General features: G+C 49.2%; 1 protein-coding gene across 1 annotated transcript in view; it reads left to right on the top strand.

The window, feature by feature from the left end:
* The first annotated feature begins 1,396 nt into the window (after nt 1–1,396).
* HRH2 (histamine receptor H2) overlaps nt 1,397–21,285 on the top strand; it is a 31,438-nt gene continuing 11,549 nt past the window's right edge. The window contains exon 1 of the mRNA XM_045887313.2: nt 1,397–2,952. Coding sequence (XP_045743269.1) covers nt 1,877–2,952 — 1,076 coding nt within the window. The 5' untranslated portion in view covers nt 1,397–1,876. The remainder of the gene's footprint in view (nt 2,953–21,285) is intronic.

Genomic DNA, 21,285 nt, shown 5'->3' with positions numbered 1-21,285 from the left:
TTGCAAAACCGCTCCAGGCCAGAGCCTAGGAGAGGCTTAATTCATGTCACATGGCGATTAGCTTGCTTCTGAGAGGGATTCCACTGTCATCCTGATTTCTGCAGGCTCCCAGATCCCAGTACATTGCCTGCTAGCTGTTCTCTGAAAAACCAGGATCGGCTGGCATGAAAGGGAATCGGCAGGGCCTTCACTTGTTTTTCATGGATTGGAATCACAGAATATCACCAGTAGGAGGGGATCTCTGGGGTTTAACCAAGACATACTGTGTGTGCAGCCTTTCTGTTAAAGTGAGGTTTGCATTGGGACAGGTGGAAGGAAGGTAGGAAGATGGGAGGGAGGAAGGAGCTGGAAACCACCAAAATACCCCTGATGAAGGCATAATAGGACCAACTGTGGCCAGCCACCCCGTGGGCTGCTAGGCAGCCATCAGAGAGACTGAGTCAGTTCTGCGCCGGCTGACCGACCACATGTGCAGCCGGATAAGAAAAGATTGAGAGCGATGTTTGGAGCAGGTGTGGGCAGGGCCTGCCACTGGCAGACTGTGCCAGCAGACTCAATCTGGCCCTCTGCCTGGTTTTGCACAGCCCATGAGCTAAGAATGGCTTTTACATTTTTAAAGCGTTTGGAAATAGTTTTAAGGAGTTGGAAAAAATCAAAAGAAGAGTCCTATTTTGTGACACGTGAAAGCTATGCGAAATTCAAATGCCAGTGCCCATAGTAAAGTCTCATGGGAGCACAGACACACTCATTCATTTGCACATTGTCCGTGTAGGTGCTTTCGGGCTACAGGGACAGAGGTGAGTCATTCCAGCAGAGACCTTGGGGGATGCAAAGCAGAAAGTACTTACTACCTGGCTCTCTGCTGAGAAAGTTGATCAGCTCCTGCTTTATGGTACGATGACGTTTTGTGAAACCAACAGTGTCAGACATTGCTCTCAGTGCCTCATCAGAGCAAAGCCATTACATTTGCTCATTTATTCACTCATTTGATCATTTATCCATCAGATGCTTACTGCCTACCTGTGGGGTCAGGGACCGGGAACCGGCAGTGAACAAGTAGACGCAGCCCCTGTTCTTGTGGTGTTTAGAGTCTGTGTCTAGTTCTTTCTTTCTCCCGTATAAATAGTCCTACCCCTCCAACCGTATCTCACAGGGTGACACAGTGGTCCAGCCCCTTGCATCCTGCCTCCCTTCCTCCTCCCGCTGTGCATCCTGGTTGCCTCAGTCCCTCCTAAAGAGAGGCATCCAGATTGACCCTATGTCTCCTGGTGTCTCCCAGGGAGGTCAAGGTGTAGAAGGTCTAGAAGGATTCATCTCGCATCGGTCATGCTCTTGGTCTGATTTCAAAGTGTTCAACACTGGATGCTTGCGTTTTCAGCTCCTGTTTGCCAGTGGTCCTAAGAGGCAGATGCAGCAGTCCCTGACCCCCATCACATGGGTGGGAGCCTCCACCAGCTATGGAGAAGGATGCGGCCACATCTCCACATGATCCCTCCCGAATAAAACGAAAGCCACCTCCAGATACATGCTCCAGTGCCTCACTCTCTATGCAAAACCTGGAGAGTAGAGACCTGCTCCAGTCCCTGGAGGAAGCTGGCTCAGCAGGGGGTGATTTGAGGACTGGAATTTTAACCAGGAGCTTTCTCCTTTTGCTCTTCTTCATTCATACTCATGCTCGATACCTCCCAGGAGACTGCTTTATTTATTTCTAGGAAAACGGCACTGGGCAGTCATTGTCACCTCCCCACATTTGGACATTTTCTTTTGGCTCCATTGGGAGCCTAGAGCCCAGTGGTTGACATAATTGACACACTGGGAAGCTGGGCAAGAAGTGGCCAGGGTCCGCCGGCAAAGGACGGAGCCGTAGGGTCCCAGGATGGTACCTAATGGCACAGCCTCTTCATTTTGTCTGGACTCTCCCCCATGCAAGATCACTGTCAGCGTGGTCCTCACTGTCCTCATCCTCATCACCATTGCCGGCAACGTGGTGGTCTGCCTGGCTGTGGGCCTGACCCGCCGGCTCCGCAGTCTGACCAACTGCTTCATTGTGTCTTTGGCTATCACCGATCTGCTCCTCGGCCTCCTGGTGCTGCCCTTCTCGGCCTTCTACCAGCTATCCTGCAAGTGGAGCTTCGGCAAGGTCTTCTGCAACATCTATACCAGCTTGGATGTGATGCTCTGCACGGCCTCCATCCTCAACCTCTTCATGATCAGCCTCGACCGGTACTGCGCTGTCACAGACCCCCTGCGCTACCCCGTGCTGGTCACCCCAGTCCGGGTGGCTGTCTCCCTTGTCTTAATTTGGGTCATCTCCATCACCCTGTCCTTCCTGTCTATCCATCTGGGGTGGAACAGCGGGAGTAAGAACAGCAGTTTCAATCACACCATCCCCAAGTGCAAAGTGCAGGTCAACTTGGTGTACGGCTTGGTGGATGGGCTGGTCACCTTCTACCTGCCACTGCTGGTCATGTGCATCACCTACTACCGCATCTTCAAGATTGCCCGGGATCAGGCCAAGAGGATCCATCACATGGGCTCCTGGAAGGCGGCTACCATCGGGGAGCACAAAGCCACAGTGACACTGGCCGCCGTGATGGGAGCCTTCATCATTTGCTGGTTCCCCTACTTTACCGTGTTTGTTTACCGGGGGCTGGTAGGGGATGATGACATCAACGAGGCCATTGAAGCTGTTGTTCTGTGGCTGGGCTATGCCAACTCGGCCCTGAACCCTATCCTGTACGCCACGCTGAACAGAGACTTCCGCACAGCATACCAGCAGCTCTTCCGCTGCGGGCCCACCAGCCACAGTGCCCAGGAGACTACTCGGAGGGCTGGCAGCTCTCAGCTGACCAGGAACCAAAGCCGAGAACCCATGCAGCAGGAAGAGAAGCCCCTGAAGCTGCAGGTGTGGAGTGGGACAGAGGTCACAGCCCCGAGGGGAGCCTCAGACAGGTAACCGCCCTGAGTGTGTGTGTTGTGCGGGACAAGCGCCCCGGGGAGGGGGATCCCAGTAATGGCGACCGTGAAGGTGGCAGTCGTTCCCCAGGTGCTGGTCGAACATTTTGTGCTGGGAAGTCTTCATGAGCACTTTGCCAACCTCATGTTGTTCCATCCTCCCAACGGCCCCCCGAGGTAGACGCTTTGACTTCCATTTTTAAAGGACCACATTAAATCTCAGAGCGCGTGACCAGGGCCACACAGCTGGGACCTGGACAGAGATCTCTGACTCCAGAACTTGTGGGCCCTTTATTCTAGCTACGTTGTCCTTACAATCGGGAATCCCAAGTTCGAGGCCCAACTCTGCCATTTGGTTAGTCATGTGAGGTGTCCACCCAAGCTCTCCAGGACAGCCCTCAAATGGCCAGGCACTGATGCTGCCGCCGGGGGAGTAACCGCAAACCCAGCTCGGTCCACGTTCATTGAGCCCCTCTGATGCACCCGCTCTTATGCTAGGGGTGCTCGGGTCAGAGGAGAAAGAGGACTGGCCAAATTGGGAAGGCAGAGCCTTGCAGGTCAGGCTAGGGGCTTGGACCTTGTACCATTGGTCTCAGGGGAAGATGGAAGGATTAGAAGCAAGGGTGGAGGGAAGCCAGGCAGCTCTGTGCTTTGGAAAGAGAGCTTTGGTTCCCGGAAAGACGTGGACCAGAAGGATGAGATGGGGCCATCGGTGAAGGGGGATGTGCACTGGCCCATGAGAGAAGAGAAAGGAATAGAGCAAAATCTAGGAGGCTGTTAAAAAAAAAAAAAAATAGGCTTGGAGAGCATTGGATGTTTGGGGTACAGGAGATGCGAGAGAGAGGATGCCCCAGGATTCTACCCCCAAGAGGTATCCAGGCTGAAAAAATAAACAGGATCAGAATGAGATGTAGATACATGCACTGATGGCAAAGTCAATGCCGGGTATTGAGGGAAACCCCACTAGAGACCTGAGTGGCGCTGAGGAAGCTCACCCACAGCATGGAGAATACGTTGACCGGTCTGTGGGCACTCTAGCTGCGGAGGGGGCTGAGTGAAAGGCGCTGGTAGAACGCCTGGCACGTGGAAGTGCTCAACAAATGTTGCTTTCCTTACTCTTCCCACAGACCATGCCTTTGCCTCCCAGAATGCAGGTCTGTGTGACCAACCCACCCCTCCCCCCCATCCATCTGTCTGTCCTCCCGTCCGTCCGTCTGTCCATTCATTTGCAAACCTTTATCAACTTCCCACCACATGCTGGGAACTGTGCTGGGCCCCGAGGATGCAGAATGACATTTTGGGGATTTGTTCTGATGCACAGGCATGGAAAGTCAACTGCATAGCCCCGCTCTCAGCTCTGTTCTCCCTCCCTCCTTGGTGTGAGCAAGTCCCTGCCCTTCTTGGGCTTCTGTTTCCTCATCTCGTAGGGGGTGGGGTCTGTCCTCATGCAGCCTGCCCTGCTCACCTCCCAGGGTTGCCTGATGCCCACGTGAGTCAAGAGATGTGAACAGGCTCTACAGCCCCAATGGGACACTTGTCTCCTCTCAATAATTGAGCATCAGACTCGAGAAAAGCTTGGGCGGATGCCGCAGCCCCACACCTTCTGGGTTCTGGTCCCTGTGGAGCGTTGTGGGAGCAAAACTGCCCAGCCAGACCCCTGGGCCTCATGTCCCCTCTGGTCCTTGCAGCAGCCAGGTGTGGAGTGTCCTGCCATAGACTTGGGTCCCGGGCCCTCCACCCCTCCACTGCCAGTCTTCTGGAACAAGCCTCATTGCTCCTGCCTCCAGCTCCTAACCTTGAGACTCTCCCTCTCAAATCCATCTTCCAAACCACCGAACAATGTCTCTCCAAAATGGAGATCTGGAGCCTTCCACATCCGGCCCTGATGGGTAAGGCCCCCTCTGACCGTGTCCTTCCCCATTCCCTCCCCCATTCAGGAAGCAGCCTCGAGCACAAAGCTAAGTTAGATCACGAAGCAAACAAAGAACAAAGCACAGGGGTGCCTGGGTGGCTCAGATGGTTAAGCCTCTGCCTTTGGCTCAGGTCATGATCCCAGGGTCCTGGGATCAAACCCCGCATCGGGCTCCCTGCTCCGCGGGGTGTCTGCTTCTCCCCCTCCTTCCTGCTCGAGCTCTCTCTCACTATCTCTGTCTCTCTCAAATAAATAAATAAAATATTAAAAAAAACAAAGAACAAAGCACAGAGAGTAGACCCCGTAGAAGGCTGTTGACACGATTCAGTCTAGTCATGCATGCCACTTCCCGCTGCTCTTACCTGTGTGACCCCCTGGTGAAGAGGCTGCCTTCATCCCTAGTCCGTAGGGAACTGTATTCAATAAGCACTTAGCAACAACAGCTGACGCTACTCGGGCACCCACTAGGTGCCTGCTGTACACGTTGGCCATTGTTTCCATGTATAATCATTCTGTGGGCATCCTATCCCCATCCTTGGGCTGGGTGCTAAGGGTGCAAAGGGAAATAAAGCAAGCCCCCCACCCCAGGTCTCATCACCTGTCATTGCTCATGGTCTAGTTTAAGAGTAGATGGGCAGCAGCTTGGTGCAGCACGTGCCAAGGACTGAAACCCAGTGTGCTGGGCACCCAGAGGAGGCGGTTCATGGCCCAGGGAGCCCATCCCAGGGAGCAAACCTCCAAGCTGAGCCTTAAATGCAGACGGGAAAACACCCTATTCATCCAGGGTGGTACTGGACCCTTTGGACTTATGACCTCATTCCACTTTCCCCACAACCCTATGCTTGTTTAAGCTCCACTTCACAGATGGGAAAACTGAGGCTCAGAAAAGATAAGTAAATTACCCAAGTGACACAAGCTAGTAAGTCAGCCAAAGCCACGTTCTGAGCAACAACAGAAATAGCAGCCCCCCTGATTGGCTGTCCTCTGGGTGCGGGGCACACTGTGGACCATGAATGCCCACCTTTTCTTCCGATCTTCATGGCCACCCTGGGAGTGGGGGCTATGAGGCTGAGGCCAGCTGAGAGGCTGGGCCTGCCTGGGTCACACACGGCAGCCACGGAGCCAGGGCCTTCAGAGCACACGTCCTGTGTGGCCGTGGCCGTGCTCTGTCCTCCAGGCCCCGGAAACAGTGGGCAGAGGGGTTGGGCAGAGGAGGATGGTGAACCAGTTGGACTGGTGGGGGCCTGGGTGGGGGGTGAAGGAGGCCACGAACAGCCAGAGGTTGATTTTCCCACTGAGACTGCCAGGGCATCAGGGCTTCATGTGGCCCTCCATGAGGTTGGCTCCCAGCTTCCCTGATGACTGATAACATGTCCTTTCTGCTTTCCGTCTGGGGACAAAAATCAGCCTTGACCTGACCGAAGGCCCTTATCCTTGCTGGGGCGGGGGGAGGGGGTGGTGGTGGAGGTGTTGCTCTGAGTGGAAAATTCTGAAGGGCCTAACTGGGCCTGCCCTTGGGGCAGGGTGGGGCTGGGTCAGGGGCATGGTGGCACCAGCCAAGGGGAGACTCCCCGAGAGAGTGGCCCTTGTCACCTCTCTGGCCATGTGCCCCGCCCAGTGACCTCCACCGCTCCTGCTGGATATCGGCCTGCATTCATTTCCTAGGGCTGCTGTAATACTCGATGGCCAAAAACAAGGCAGATGGATTCCCTTACAGTTTGGGAGGTCAGGAGTCTGAGACCAAGGTGCTGGCAGGGCTGATTGCTCCTGGAAGCTTCAGAGGAGAATCTGTTTCCGGGCGTTTTCCGTGCCTTTTCCGTGCCTTTTCCGGGGGCCACCTGCTCCCCTTGGCTCATGAGCCCTTTCTCACATCTTGCCCCTCTTGCTTCCTTTGTCACAACTCCTTCTCCCATCTGTAGCCAAATTTCCTGCCACTCTCTTAGAGGGGCTCTTGTGACTATATTTAGCGACCACCAGGATAATCCAGGATCATCTCCCCATCCCACATTCCCTAACTTAATCATATCTACTAAGTCCTTTTTTTTTTTTGCCACAGAAGGTAACGTGCTCAGGTTCCAGCAATGAGGATGTGGACATTTCTGGGGACTATGTTCAGCGACCCCAAGTCCCAGCGCCTTGCCTGGCATTAGAAGCCCCACCCTCCTCCTGATCTGTTTCTTGCCAACATCCCCTGACCCACACCCGCCCTCCACCCACTTCAGTCACAGCCAAAACAGACCACTCCGAGCCCAGGATCCCCAGGCACCCAGCAAGGATTTGCTATAAGCCCAGCCCTGCTTGGGGCATAGAAGTGAGCAGATCAGAGGCTGTCCTCCCTGAGGGATGTTATTCTAGGGCAGTGCTTCTCAAAGTGTGGGCCCCCAGCCAGCTGCAGGCTTCCAGAAGCAAAGTGGCCAGCGTTGGACCACATAGCCTCAAATCCAAGCAAGGATTCCCGTCTGAGCCTGTCTGACCCTAAAGCTTGGGGTCTTTCTACAGTAAAACACTGTCTGGACTTGAATTTAGTCCAGACTCGGTGCTAGTCCCATTGATACCAGATGAGGGAACTAAGATCACTGGGAAGCAAGTGACTTATCTGAGGCACAACGGCAAGCTCAGGAGGGGCCGGTAAACCCAGTACTTTGGACCCCTGCCCAGGGCTCTTGGGTCCTTTTTCCACACACTGGCTTGCTCTGGGTAATCTCCCAGGGCGGGGAGATAATATTCATAAGCACCTGGAGTATCAGCAGTCGCTCGTGGGCGTGGCATTTCCGCATTCCTGCAGAGCGCCTGGAGGCTGGAGCCAGAGATCAGGAAAGACCCTGGGAGAAGGGGTGCAAAGGGAGGCAAGGGGGCCCCCACCCCTCCAGCCAGCTTTCTCCTCAGAGGTCCCGTGGCAGCTGTCCACCCGAGCCCTCCTATCTGCTCTCCTTCTGCAGCCAGAGAGCAGGTTTCCACGTGGAAGTGGGACTATGCGCCGTCCCTCCTGATGCTCCCAAGTTCTTATCCTGACCTCCCAGGCCTTGTCCTCCACGCCCCCTGGCCTCAGCCCAGACTGTCTTATTCCTCTTGATGCATTCTGTGTTTCAGGTCTGCACCCCCGAGGGTACGCTCCCCAAGGGCAGGCCCATGCCTGTGTTGTTCACTGCTGTATCCCTACTAGGATACGCACAGTAATATTGTTGAATGAATGCGTGAGTGAATATCTAGTTTTAGGTCCCCAAGAGCCCTAAGAGGTAAATAATACTGCCTCCACTTCAGAGATCAGGAAACCAAAACTCAGTGAGGAAGTTGCAGGAACTAGTGGGAGCTCAGAAATCCCTGGTTCCCTTTTCTAATTTGGACATCACAGCGGGCCTCCCTCCAAACAGTGGCGTCGGGGCAGGCCTCACAACAGACCCCAACCACAGGCTCTGAATCAGTCTTGGAGAGGGAAGAGGCCCCGAACAGTAACCTGCCCCCCCGCCCCCCGGCTGTGTCACACACCAGCCCAGAGAGGTGAGATCACTTGTGCCAAGGACACAGAAAGTGAGCTTCTGAGGGGGAGGAGGGGAGTCCACAGCTCCTGACAACCCGATGCTGTCCGTTAGGCCTCCACAGCATGTCATGGTTTGGCCAGAGGTTGGGGGTTCAGGGGAGTGCGGGGCTGACTTCATCTGCTGCTCAAGCCCAGCCTCTGCAGATGAAGCTGCAGTACCCACAGGAGTGAAAGAGCCCCATGAGCCGTGCACACACTCTTCCTAAGAAGGAGTGTTGCTCAGGCAGGAAGTTTCCCATAGCTTGCCTAGCTAAGAGCCCAAATTTGTTTCCCTGGATCATCTGGGTTCTAAAGTAGTCTAACCTTTCGGCACACTGATTCCAACATTTCTTGAGAGCCTTTATGGTGCTTTTTGCGAAGGTGCCTGGAGCAGCTCACCCCCAACGAAGGGCCCTGGCCGCACCCCCCGGCACACTGGAATCCCACTGGCCGCTTTGTCACCTCTACCCTCTGTGCCTGGCTGTCACACCACAAGGCTGTTGGGGTGGTCTGCTTCTGGGGTGGAACTAGGGAGCCCCAGTGTGAGTCCTGCCCCACCACTGCTTAGGGGTTGGTGTGAGTTTATTTCTGGGCTCTCTATTCTGGGTCCGTTGATCTATGTGTCTAATTTTATGCCAATGCCATATTGTTTTGATTACTATAGCTTAGTAGTATAGCTTGAAATCAGGGAGTGTCATACTTCCAACCTTGTTTTTCTTTCTCAAGATTGCTTTGGCTAGAGAAAGTCTTTTGTGGTTCCATACAAATTTTAGGGTTATTTGTTCTAGTTCTGTGAAAAAAGCCATTAAATTCTAATACGGATTGCATTGGATCTGTGCCTTGCTTTGGGTAGTATGGACATTTTAACAATATTAATTCTTCCAATCCATGAGCATGGAATATCTTTCCATTTATTCATATCTTCTTCAATTTCTTTTGTTAGTATTTTATAGTTTTCAGTGTATAGGTCTTTCACCATCTTGCTTAAATTTATTCCTAGGTATTTTATTCTTTTTCATGCAGTTGTTAAAGAGATTGTTTTCTTTCTTTTTTTAAAAGACTTTATTTATTTATTTGAGAGAGAGCACGTGCATGCACATGTGCATGCAAGTGGGGGGAGAGGCAGAGGGAGAGGCAAAGAATCCCAAGCAGACACCACGTTGAGCACAGAGCCCAACTCGGGGCTTGATCTCATGACCCATGAGATCATGACCTGAGCTGAAACCAAGAGTCGGACGTTTAACTGACTGAGTCACCCAGGTGCCCCTAAATAGATTGTTTTCTTAATTTTTCTTTCTGCTACTGCATTATTACTGTATAGAAATGCAATAGATTTCTGTATATTGATTTTATATCCTGTGACTTTACTGAATTCATTTATATCAGTTTTTTGGTGGAATCTTTCGGGTTTTCTGTATATCGTTATCATGTCATCTGCAAGAAGCGACAGTTTTACTCTTCCTTTCCAATTTGGATGCCTTTAATTCTTTTTCTTGCCTATCTGCTGTGGCTAGGACTTCCAATATAATGTTGAATAAAAATAGCAAGAGTGGGCATCCTAGTATTGTTCCTGATCTTAAAGGAAGGGCTTTCAGCTTTTCACTGTTGAGTATGATGTAAGCTATGGGTTTGTCATATATGGCCTTTAATATGTTGAGGTATGTTCCTCGTATACCCACTTTGTTGAGAGTTTTTTTTATCATAAATGGATATTGAATTTTGTCACATGCTTTCTCTGCATCTATTGAGATGATCATATGACTTTTATACTTTTGTGTGTGTGTCATCATTGATTGATATGCAAATATTGAACCATGCTTCCTTCCCTGGAATAAATCCCACTTGATCGTGGTGTACGGTCCTTTTAATGTATTATTAAATTGGATTTGCTAATATTTTGTTGACAATTTTTGCATCTACATTTATCAGGGATATTAGCCTGTAATTTTCTTTTTTTGTGTAGTGTCCTGGTCTGGGTTTGGATCAGGATAATGTTGGCCTTAACATGGGTTTGGAAGTATTCCCACCTCTTCAATTTTTTGGAAGCATTTGAGAAGGATAAGTATTAAATCTTTGAATGTTTGGTAGAATTCACTAGTGAAGCTGTGTGGCTTTGAACTTTTGTTTGTTGGGAGTTTTGGGGGGGCAGGGGGTAGTTTTTTGATTACTGTTTCAATCTCTTTAATAATTGGTAAAGTAATTGGTCTATTCAGATTTTCTGTTTCTTCATGGTCCAGTTTTGGAAGATTGTATGTTCCTAGGAATTTATCCATTTCTTCCAGTTTGTCCAATTTGTTGGCATATAATTGTTCTTGGCAGTCTCTTATAATCCTTTGTATTTCTACACCATCAGTTGTAACTTCTCTTCTTCCATTTTTGATTTCACTTATGTGAGCCTTTTCCCTTTTTCTCTTGATTAGTCTAGCTAAAGGTTTGTCCATTTTGTTTATCTTTTCAAAGAACCAGCTCTTATTTTCATCGATCTTTTCTAATTTTTTTAGTCTCTAGTTCATTTATTTCTGTTCTGGTCTTTATTATCTCCTTCCTTCTACTAACTTTGGGCTTTCATCTGTTCTTCTTTTTCTAGTTTCTTTAGGTGTAAGGTTAGATTATTTATTTGGGATTTTTCTTGTTTCTTGAGGTAGGCCTGTATCCCTAAGAATTTCCACCTTAGAACTGCTTTTGCTGCATCCCCCAGATTTTGGATTGTGTGTTTCCATTTTCATTTGTCTCAAGGTTGTTGTTTTTTTTAATTTCCCCTTTGATTTCTTCATTGACCCATTGGCTGTTTAGTAACATGTTGTTTAATCTCCACATATTTGTGATTTTTCCAGTTTTCTTCTTTGTAATTAATTTCTAGTTTCATACCACCATGGTCAGAAAAGATGCTTGATGTGATTTCAATCTTTTTCTTTTTCCTTCAAATTTTTGTTTAAATTCTAGTAGTTAACATATAGTGTAATATTTGTTTCAGGAGTAGAATTTAGTGATTTGTTACTTACATGCAACACCCAGTGCTCATCACTACAAGCACCCTCCTTAATACCCATCACCCATTTAGCTCATCCCCCACCCCCCTTCCCTCCAACCTTCAGTTTGTTCTCTATTGTTAACAGTGATTTCAATCTTCTTAAACTTATTGAGACTTGTTTTGTGGCTTAACATGTAATCTAACCTGGAAAATATTCCATATGCACTTGAAAAGCATGTGTATTCTGCTGTTTGAGGACAGAATATTCCATATATATCTTTTAAGTCCATCTGGTTTAATGTGTCATTTAAGGCCAGTGTTTCCTTAATGGTTTTTTGTCTGGATGATCTATCCATTGATGAAAGTGGGGTATTAACATCCCCTACTATTATTGTATTACTGTCAATTTCTCCCTGTAGGTCTGTTAGTATTTGTTTTATATATTTAGGGGCTGTGTTCCCTGTAGGGGAACAGGCTGTTCTCCCTGTAGGTCTGTTAGTATTTGTTTTATATATTTAGGGGCACATAAATATTTACAAATGTTATCATCTTGTTGGTTTGACCCCTTTATCATGATGTAACACTCCTCTTCGTCTTTTATTTCAGTCTTTGCTTTAAAGTCTATTTTATTTTGGGGCGCCTGGGTGGCTCAACTGATTAAGCGTCCAACTCTTGATGTCGGCTCAGGTCATGATCTCAAGGTCTTGAGATCAAGCCCCATATCAGGCTCCACGCTGGGTGTGGGGCCTGCTTAAGATTTTCTCTCTCTCCCTTAGCCCCTCCACCCACCCAACTCAGGCATGCGTGCTCTCTCTCTCTAAAATAAAAATAAAATAAAGTCTATTTTGTCAGATATAGTTAAACCAGATTTCTTTCCATTCCCATGGAATATCTTTGTTCACTCCTTCACTTTCAGTCTGTGTGTGTACTTATATCTGAAGTGAGTCTCTTGTAAGCAACATATATAGTTGTCTTATTTTTATCCTTTCAGCCACTCTGTGTTTTTTGATTGGAAAATTTAGTCCATTTACACTTAATTATTGTTATGTACTTATTGCCATTTTGTCAGATGTTTTCTGGCACATAGTTCCTCTATGTTTTTTTTTTTTTTTCTTCTTGTTCTCTTCCTTTGTGGTTTGATGCCTTTCTTTAGGGTTATGTTTAGATTCCTTTCTCATTATGTTTTGTGTATCTACTATAGGTTTTTGCTTTGTGGCTACCATGAGGTTCACATAGAACAGTGTGTATATATATGTGTCTTATTTAAGTTGATAACAACTTAAATTTGAATGCATTCTAAAAACTCTATGTTCCCCCCATGTTTTACGATTTTCATGTTATATTTACTTTCTTTTATTTTGGTATCCCTTAACTAATCATTAATAGTTTTAGTTAGTTTTACTGCTTTTATCTTTTAACCTTTGAACTAGCTTTATAAGTGGTTGATCTACTACCTTTACTGGTGAGATTTTTACTTTCATATGTTTTCTCATTATTAGTTAGTGCTTTTTCTTTTCAGCTTGAAGAAATCCCTTTTAACATTTCATGTAAGGTCAGTTTAGTGGTGATGAATTCCTTTAGATTTTGCTTTTCTGGAAAACTCTTTATTTCTCCTTCAATTCCGAATGATAACCTTGCCGAGTAGAGTAATCTTGGTCAGAAGATTTTTTCCTTTCAGCACTTTGAATATATCATGCCACTCTCTCCTGGCCTGCAAAGTTTCTGCTGAAAAATCAGCTTATGATCTTATGGGGGTTCCCTTGTATGCAAGAAGTTTTTTTTTCGGGTGCCTGGGTGGCTCAGTTGGTTAGGCGACTGCCTTCGGCTCAGGTCATGATCCTGGAGTCCCTGGATCGAGTCCCGCATCGGGCTCCCTGCCTCTGACCCTCCCCCCTCTCATGTGCTCTCTCTCTCGTTCTCTCTGTCTCAAATAAATAAATAAATAAAAATCTTTAAAAAAAATGTTTTTTAAAAGAAGTTTTTTTTTTCTCTTACTGCTTTTAAGATTCTCTGTTTAATTTTTGACATTTTAATTATAATGTGTCTTAGTGTTATTCTCTTTGGTTTCATCTTATTTAGAACTCTCTGGGCAGGGGCGCCTGGGTGACTCATGGGACGCCTGGGTGGCTCAGTTGGTTAAGCATCTGCCTTCAGCTCAGGTCATGATCTTAGGGTCCTGGGATCCAGTCCCACATTGGGCTCCCTGCTCAGCAGGGAGTCTGCTTCTCCCTCTCCCTCTGCCTGCTGCTCCCCCTGCTTGTACTCTCTCTCTTTGTCTGTCAAATAAATAAATAAATAAAATCTTAAAAAAAAAAAAAAAACAACTCCCTGGGCTTCCTGAACTAAGTGTTTCTGTTGCCAGGTTAGAGACGTTTTCAGCCATTTTTCTTCAAGTAAGTTTTCTGCCCCTTTCTCTCTTTTCCTTCTGGGACCCCCATAAAGCAAATGTTATTCTGCTTGATGTTCTTCCATAAGTGCCTTAAACTATCTTCACTTTTAAAATTCTTTTTTCTTTTTGCTGCTCTTGGTGAGTTCCACTGCCCTGTCTTCCAGGTCACTGATCCATTCATCTGCTTCATCTGGTCTGCTCTTGGCCCCTCAAGTGTATTTTTCAGTTCCATTATTGTATTCTTCAGCTTTGTGACTTGTTTGGTACTTTCTTACATTTTCTGTTTCTTTGTTGAAGTTCTCACTGTGTCCATCCATCCTTCTCCTAAGTTCATTGAGAATCTTCATGACCATTACCTTGAAATCTTTAACAGGTTGATTACTATTTCTGTTTCATTAAATTCTTTTTCTGAGATTCTGTCTTGTTCTTTTATTTGGAACATATTCCTCTGTTTTCTCATTTTGCTTGCCTCTCTGTGTTTGTTTCGATGTATTAGTCAAAACAACTACCTCCCCCAGTCTTGAAAGAGTGGCCTTGTGTAGGAGATGAACCTTATCGTTCAATCTTGCCCTAGCTCTTGTTGTCCCTCACACCTTTGTGACTCTCTGAGTAGCTGATTTATTCTTGATAGACCTTTGTGCTTGAGGGTGTGCCAAGACCTGCCAGTGTTCCAAAGGGAGTAATCACAGGCAGCACCTACTTTCAGTCTGATTGGAAGCCAGATCCTCAGGTAGCAGCTTTTTAAGTATGCAAATATATATAGTTCCATGGGACTGCAATTGTAAACTTTGCCAGCCTCCAGACCAGGAAATCTGGAGGTGTCTTGTGGGCAACTCTTGGAAAAATCAGGGCTTCAGGCAAATGTATAAGCTCTTTTCTAAGAGATAACAGTGAGCTGTGTGAAGGCCAAGGGAAGGTTCAAAGATGCTATTTCCCTGCCTACATTCCCTCAGAGTGCCTCTATAGCCTCTAGATGTCTGACAAACCTGAAGCCTGTCCCTCAGATTGAAGCTCCAGAACGAGGAGATAGGTCTTTTTCAGAGGCAGACGGGAGTTGAAACACAGCTGCTATCAGTCTGCTATCTGTGCAGTGCCCTGGGTGTGATAGCCTGCCCAGAACTGTCTTTCCAATTGTTATGGTCCCGGGGGGGGCCAATAAACACAAGCACCTCAGGCCACAAGGGCCAGGGGATCATCGGTGTCCCCTGTGGGCTGCCCTCACCCACCAGCTTCAGCGAGGCTGTTGGATAGCGTTGAGGCCAGGGCATGCCTATGGCTCTAGGGAGGCAGAGAGAGAGTGCTGGGGGCCAGGCGCTCCCAAGGCTTTAGCAAAGCTGTGTCTGTGCATACCTGCCTGTGCTAGCAAGGTAAAGGGAGAGTGCAAAAATGCTGCTCACCAGCACCTCTGTCCCCAAAGAGAGTCCCAACTGTCCTCCACCGCTCTGGTAAATGCACCTCCTCCACATATACTCCAGTCACCTCTCAAACTTCTTCCTTCCCGCTGGTCCCAGAATGGACGAGTCTGTGCAAGAACCCCTCAGAAGGAATATCTCAGATCTCCACAGACCACCTGCCCCGGGTTTCCTGGACATACGGCCCATTGGCTTCCAAAGCCAGATGTTTTGGGGGCCTCATCTCTTCAGTGCGGGTACCAAGGGTTGAGGTGCCCAGGGTGGGGCACAAACCCCTCTCTCCTCAGAGAGAGATTCCAGACCCACAAGATCGCTCCTTATTGTGAATTATCTCACCAGGGCTGAGGTTTTTGGTGAGATCGCATCTCCACCTCTTCTACCTGTCTTGATGTGGCCCTTTTGTCCCTTGTTGTAGAGGGAAATGTTCTACTACTTTTCCATTCTTTTTCAGCAGGAATTGTTCCATATGTAACTATGGGTTACAGACTGGGTGTGTCCATTGGAGGAGGTGATTTCAGGGTCTTCCCATGCCACCATCTTGGACCGCCTTCAATCTTTCTTCCTTCCATGTAACGGTTTTATTGAGATATACTTCGCATACCATGCAGTTCAAGCATTTCAGGGTACAATTCACTGGGTTTTAGTATATTCAGAATTGTGCTCCTATCACCACAACCAATTTTAGAACATTGTCATCACCCCCCAGAAGAAACCCTGTAGCCTTCTGTGATCATCTCCCAAACCCTGATTCCTGCCTGCCCTCCACCAAGCAACCACTAATCTATTTTTATCCCACGGATTTGCCTATTTTGGACATTTCATGTAATATATGGTCTTTTGTGCCCTGCTTTTTCACTTGGCATAATGTTGTCCAGGTTCTTTATTTCTGTTTTCTCTTCCTTTCTTTCTTCCATTCTATTTTGTGTTTTCGTTTCTTCCTTCTGTTTCTTCCTTCCTCCCCTCCTTCGTCCGTGGTCCGATCTCTCCTTTACCAAGCGCTTGGGCTTTATGGAAGCTTTTGGCCATTTGTAGGCCCTGGGTGGGGAGCTCTAGGCATGAGACTATGTCAAGGACTCCCCAGGTGCCCATCCCTGCCTCCGGCCCAGGGGAGGCCCAGAACGCTGTGCTCAGGCCTGCAGGGCTCACGCACATTTATGCACAGCTGCCGGGCAGAGCAGACAAGCTACAGCAAAGAGCTAATCCTTTTCATCTTCTGTCTCTTCTGAGAGTTTGGGGAATGAGATTCCTTCCCACCCCCAGAGGGGAAGTCAGGGGAAGGAGAACAGAGAAAGAGGAGGTGGGAAGCCTTTTACAGCCTTAAAAGTCACAGAGAATAAATAGTGGCCTCCCGGGAGTCACTTGAAAGGTAGAGAACTCCTCATTTAACTCCCTGGTGATTGTGCCTTTTGAGGCCAGCTAGAGGCCCCAGCTCTGCCCAGGCCATCCCTCCCCCACCCACCCCAGCTTCACGCAGACCCCTGCCCCTGCTTGTTCTCTTCCTTCACTATCCACTCCTTCTGCTGCAGATCTGATGGGACATACTTTGGGACTGCCTTCCCAGAGGCCGTGATGGGGAAGGAAGGGGAACTGTGCATTTCGGGCCACTGCTAGTAGCTTTGTACCCATAAAAGAAGGGGCGAACACTCCAAGTGAACAAATTAGAGAAGGGCCCTTCTCAGGGGGATCCAGCCCCAGGGCACATGGCTTGGCAAGCAGAAGGAGGCCTGGGTTTCACCCCTGATGTGCTTGTGCAGGGACAAGGGAGGCCTTGCAGACTTTCCAGGCCCCCTGGGAAATTGCATGGCATCGGGCAGGAATCAGCCAATCTTATCTGCAACGAGCCAGATAGTAAATAGTTTGGGCTTTGCAACCCATATGTTCTTTCTTGCAACTACTCAACTCTGCCCTTAGAGTGTGAAAGCACCATAGACAGTACATAAATGAATGGGGGCGGCTGTGTTCTAATAAAACTTTATTACGGTTGCTGAAATGTGAATCCTGTCTCATTTTCATCACTCATGAAATGTTATTCTTTTCTTTTTTTAAAAGATTTTATTTATTTATTTGACAGAGAGAGCGAGAGAGCACAAGCAGAGAGAACAGTAGAGGGAGAGGGAGAAGCAGGCTCCACGCCATGCGGGGCTCGATCCCAGGACCCTGGGATCGTGGCCTGAGCCGAAGGCAGACGCTCAACCGACTGAGCCACCCAGGCGCCCCGAAATGTTATTCTTCTGTTTATTCCCCCCCCATCACCACCACCATTTCAACAGAAATAGGTGGTAGGCTAGATTTGGCCTACAAGCTGTAGTTTGCCAACCCTTGATGTAGGGGAAAGAAATGGGTGTCAATTTCAGCCCCAGCACTTGCTGGCTCTGTGACTTTGGGCAGGTGGCTTGTGCTCTCTGAGCCTCAGCTTGCTCATCTGCAAAATGGGGATAGAAATGTCTCCCTGCGAGGATAGCAATAAGGCTAAGCATGAATTTATGCAAAACACTTAGCACAGAGTAGATGCTTAATAAGTGGTAGTCTTTATCTCTCCCATTCTTCCTTCCTCCCTTTCCTTCCTTCCTTCCTTCCTTCCTTCCGTCCTTCCTTCCTCCCCTCTCTACAGAAGCGGCTGGGAAGTTCGAGGCAGGCTTTGTGGACTCATGTTGCAGCTGTGCCACTGAATTGTTCAAGTCCGGCCTTGACCCCTGAGTCTCACATCTGTCCTCTGAAAATGAGGGACTTGGATCAGTCCCAAGGGACAATTTAAACCATGCTTAACAAGGGAGAGATTTTATGCCAAACCCCCAATGTGTTTGTGTCAAGAATCTTCTGGCAAGGGCAGCAAAGAACATGTTTTTCATACTAATAAATCATTCTGAGTGTGGAGGCAAATTCAGTAAAATGTGTCCTTGTCACGCCCCAAGCTGTGAGTGCAGATGGGGGTGCAAAGCAGGTGCGCCACAGGGCTACCAAGAGAGCCCCGCCCTGGCAGATGAGGGGCCTGAATTCCTCACCGCCCCTGCTGCCAACCCGCTGTGTGGTCACATCGCTTAACCGACTGCCTTCGGCTCAGGTCATGATCCTGGAGTCCCAGGATTGAGTCCCTCATCAGATTCCCTGCTCCTTCTCCCTCTGACCCTCCCCCGTCTCATGCTCTCTCTCAAATAAATAAATAAAACCTTAAAAAAAAGAGAGAGAGAGAGAGAAGATCACATCCCTCTCCAAGTCCCAGTTTCCTCATCTGTCAAAGAGAGCTCAGACTTCTGGAGGCTGCCACGGCTCCTGACAAAGCAGCAATGCGTCACAGGGCTCTCTGCTTTGGGGTGTTTGTTAAACCCATAGGGGCTGTTTGTGGGTGTGTTGGGGGACAGGGATGGGGTACGCCCGAGACATGCTGTACATTGCAGGGTGTGCATAGCCCGTGAGGCTCTCCTGGGGTTTGTGGATCACTTACTCCCTGCCAGATATGGGAAGGTTGGGGGCGGGGGAGTTTGTCCCAACTGGCGTAAGTGGCAGGGGGCTTGACAGCACGCTGGTGGGTCTGCTGCTCCGTACCGATCGTGTAGAAGGTTGCAGCGTGCAGGGAGGGCCACAGGCTTGGGCAGCACAGGCCTTTGAAGGAGACTCCTCCCTTCTTCATTCCAGGACTGTAAGACGTGCCATTGTCACCCAGGGACTGGCATTCGGGGTGGGTGGCAAGGCAGTCCCAATGACCAGAAGATTCAGGAAACTTCCCCTTTCCACACTGACTTTGGAAACACAGTATTTATAAACACTGAATTATTGTGGAAGGGGAACATTAAAATTGAAAGTCGAGGAGAAACCCCATTCCTGTTGCCATCTTATGCAATCCCTGAAATCATGGCTCTGTTCTCCCTTCATGTTCTTCGTGAGCAGATGTGGCCTCAATATCATGGCAAAAAAGAGGTTCCATACTTGGAGTTCTTCGGCAGGCCACATGTCTCCTGTTTTAGGGGCTGCTAAGTCTTACTGAGTCATTGATTCACTCATCCTTTACCAAGGGCCCACTCCCCTGCAGGGGGTTGGGTGGGAGGGAGGGGGACACTAATGGAGGCCCTAGAAGAGCAGGGAGGGGTACAGACACATGTGATGAGTGCCCAGACCCCGTTGCTGGGGGGGCCGGGCTGGGAGTTCAGAGAAAGCCTCCTGGAAGGGATGATGTCTCAGCTGACTCCTGAAGGACAATAAGAAGTTTCTAAGCTGAGGAGCAGAGGGCCATTCTGGACAAAGGAACAGCGTGGGGAGAGGTGCGCTCTCATAGGCAATGAGATGCCATTTAGTGCTGTGGTCTGTTGAGAGAGCGCTGAAGGCCAACCTCCCCATTTTTGCTGGCTGGTTGATCTTGAGTAAGTCCTTTCCTCTCCAAAACTCTGTCCCCATCTGAAAAGTGGGGCTGGTCCTTACAGCACCTCCATCCTAGGCTGGAGAAAGGAGCAAGGCTGTTCATGCATGTGCCCGGGACAGCAGCTTACGGCGCAGCCCTGAGCCCCCGCAGGTGTAAGATTCTTTGTTTCATTCTGCTTAGGGTGCCCGTGGACCACCATTTCATGGATGGTGGAGAAGCTCTGGTCAGAGAGCTCGGTCACTTCCAGTTGGAAACACAGTGACTTTGGCAGTTGAACCAACTCAATACAAGATTCTCTCTACTCCCCCGCATCTCCTTCCCTCCAGGGTAAGCTAAGTTCCCAGAGGCTGTCTGACCCCCACAGCATCCTCTGGACCACAATAGACTTGTCATGCCAGTTTCTCCATCCCTGGTGTTTGTGCCATGGTTGGGCCCCAGGACACAAATAACCTGCTCCTGGGCTCTCCCTGGCACTGCTGAGGACCGACCACATTCTCTCAGGGGTTTTCACCTCGGCTGCAGGCCCCCAGCCTCCTTGGACTCCCCCAGCAGGCAGGCATTAAAGCCCGGCCACATGCTGGAGCTCACTGTAGATCCAGGAGACTTGAGGGACCTCCTGCACCCCCTGTGGGAGCAGAGGAATTGGGGTACAGGGTTAAGCTGAAGCCTCCTCTCTGCCTTGTCTGCAGGGACCCTTCTTTTGTCCTGGCTTCCATTAGGGATAGGGCACAAGCCCCTGTGCTTTCAGACCCTCACACTCATCCTCCAGTGACCCCCCACCTCACCTCCAGTCTGGGTTCTGACCCCAAAGGAGGGTGACGGGGTGGGGCCCACTCTACCACCTAACTCTAGGCCTCCTGCCCCAGCCCCCAGGTCATTCCTCTTCCTCTCTGGGTGGTGGGGGAACTGCTCACATGGGCCCTTGAACACCAAATACCCTAGGACTCTCTCACTACTGTTTCTGTTTGGAGTCTAAGAAATCATCCCTGCCCACACCTGCAGTTGCTGCCTGAATGGTGGGGGGGCAGCAATGACAATGGGGACAAGCAGGAGTGAGAAGCCACAGCAAGCCCTCGACATCTCAAAATAGTATCCCATCCTGCCCCACCTGAGACATCTCACACACCTGGCACATTGGCTTGCATTTAACAACTATCTACCTGGTGACGGTAACTAGTCACCACCACTACTTTGGGAGCGGTTGAGCCTGGTGGAGTCAGACTGACCTTGGGCACATTACCTAACCTCTCCATGACTCAGTGTCTTTGTCTGTAAAATGGGGGCGTTGCCAGGACCCACTTCAAAAGGTTGTAAGGATTGAAGGAGAGAATAAATATAAAGGTCTGAGAAGAGTGCTTGGCACGTGGGGGTTCCCCAGTGAACACTGGTCCATGGCAGTTTGCTGGGGTCAGGGGAGTGCATGAGGAGCCTCATGATTGACTGAAATGTTTCCCTATTGCACTTTGCTGTAGTCTCCAGATTCTTTTGCTATTATAAGCAACCCTGTGATGAACATCTCCATGCAGAGAACATTTGGTTTCTTTCAGATTATTTCCCTAGAAACTGAATTTCTGGGAACAGAATTACTGGTAGAAGGGGAAGGATATTTTAAGTGCTTTGTCACCCTGTGCCTAGTTGTTTTCTAGACAGGCTGCCGGGCTTCCGGAAGGTATCACTTCCTCGAAGCCAAGTGGGGGGAGCGTCCTGGAAGGGTTGTAAGGGGCGCTGCTGGCTAAGGCAGGGCATAGATGCAAGGAGAAGGGGCCACCAGCACT

This window comes from Mirounga angustirostris, unplaced genomic scaffold (genome assembly GCF_029215605.1).
Source record: "Mirounga angustirostris isolate CCGP_5_RB_7025 unplaced genomic scaffold, mMirAng1.0.hap1 SCAF_7, whole genome shotgun sequence".
Taxonomy (NCBI): Eukaryota; Metazoa; Chordata; class Mammalia; order Carnivora; family Phocidae; genus Mirounga; species Mirounga angustirostris.
The sequence above is the reverse complement of the archived record's forward strand: the minus strand, read 5'-3'. Positions and strand labels throughout refer to the sequence as shown.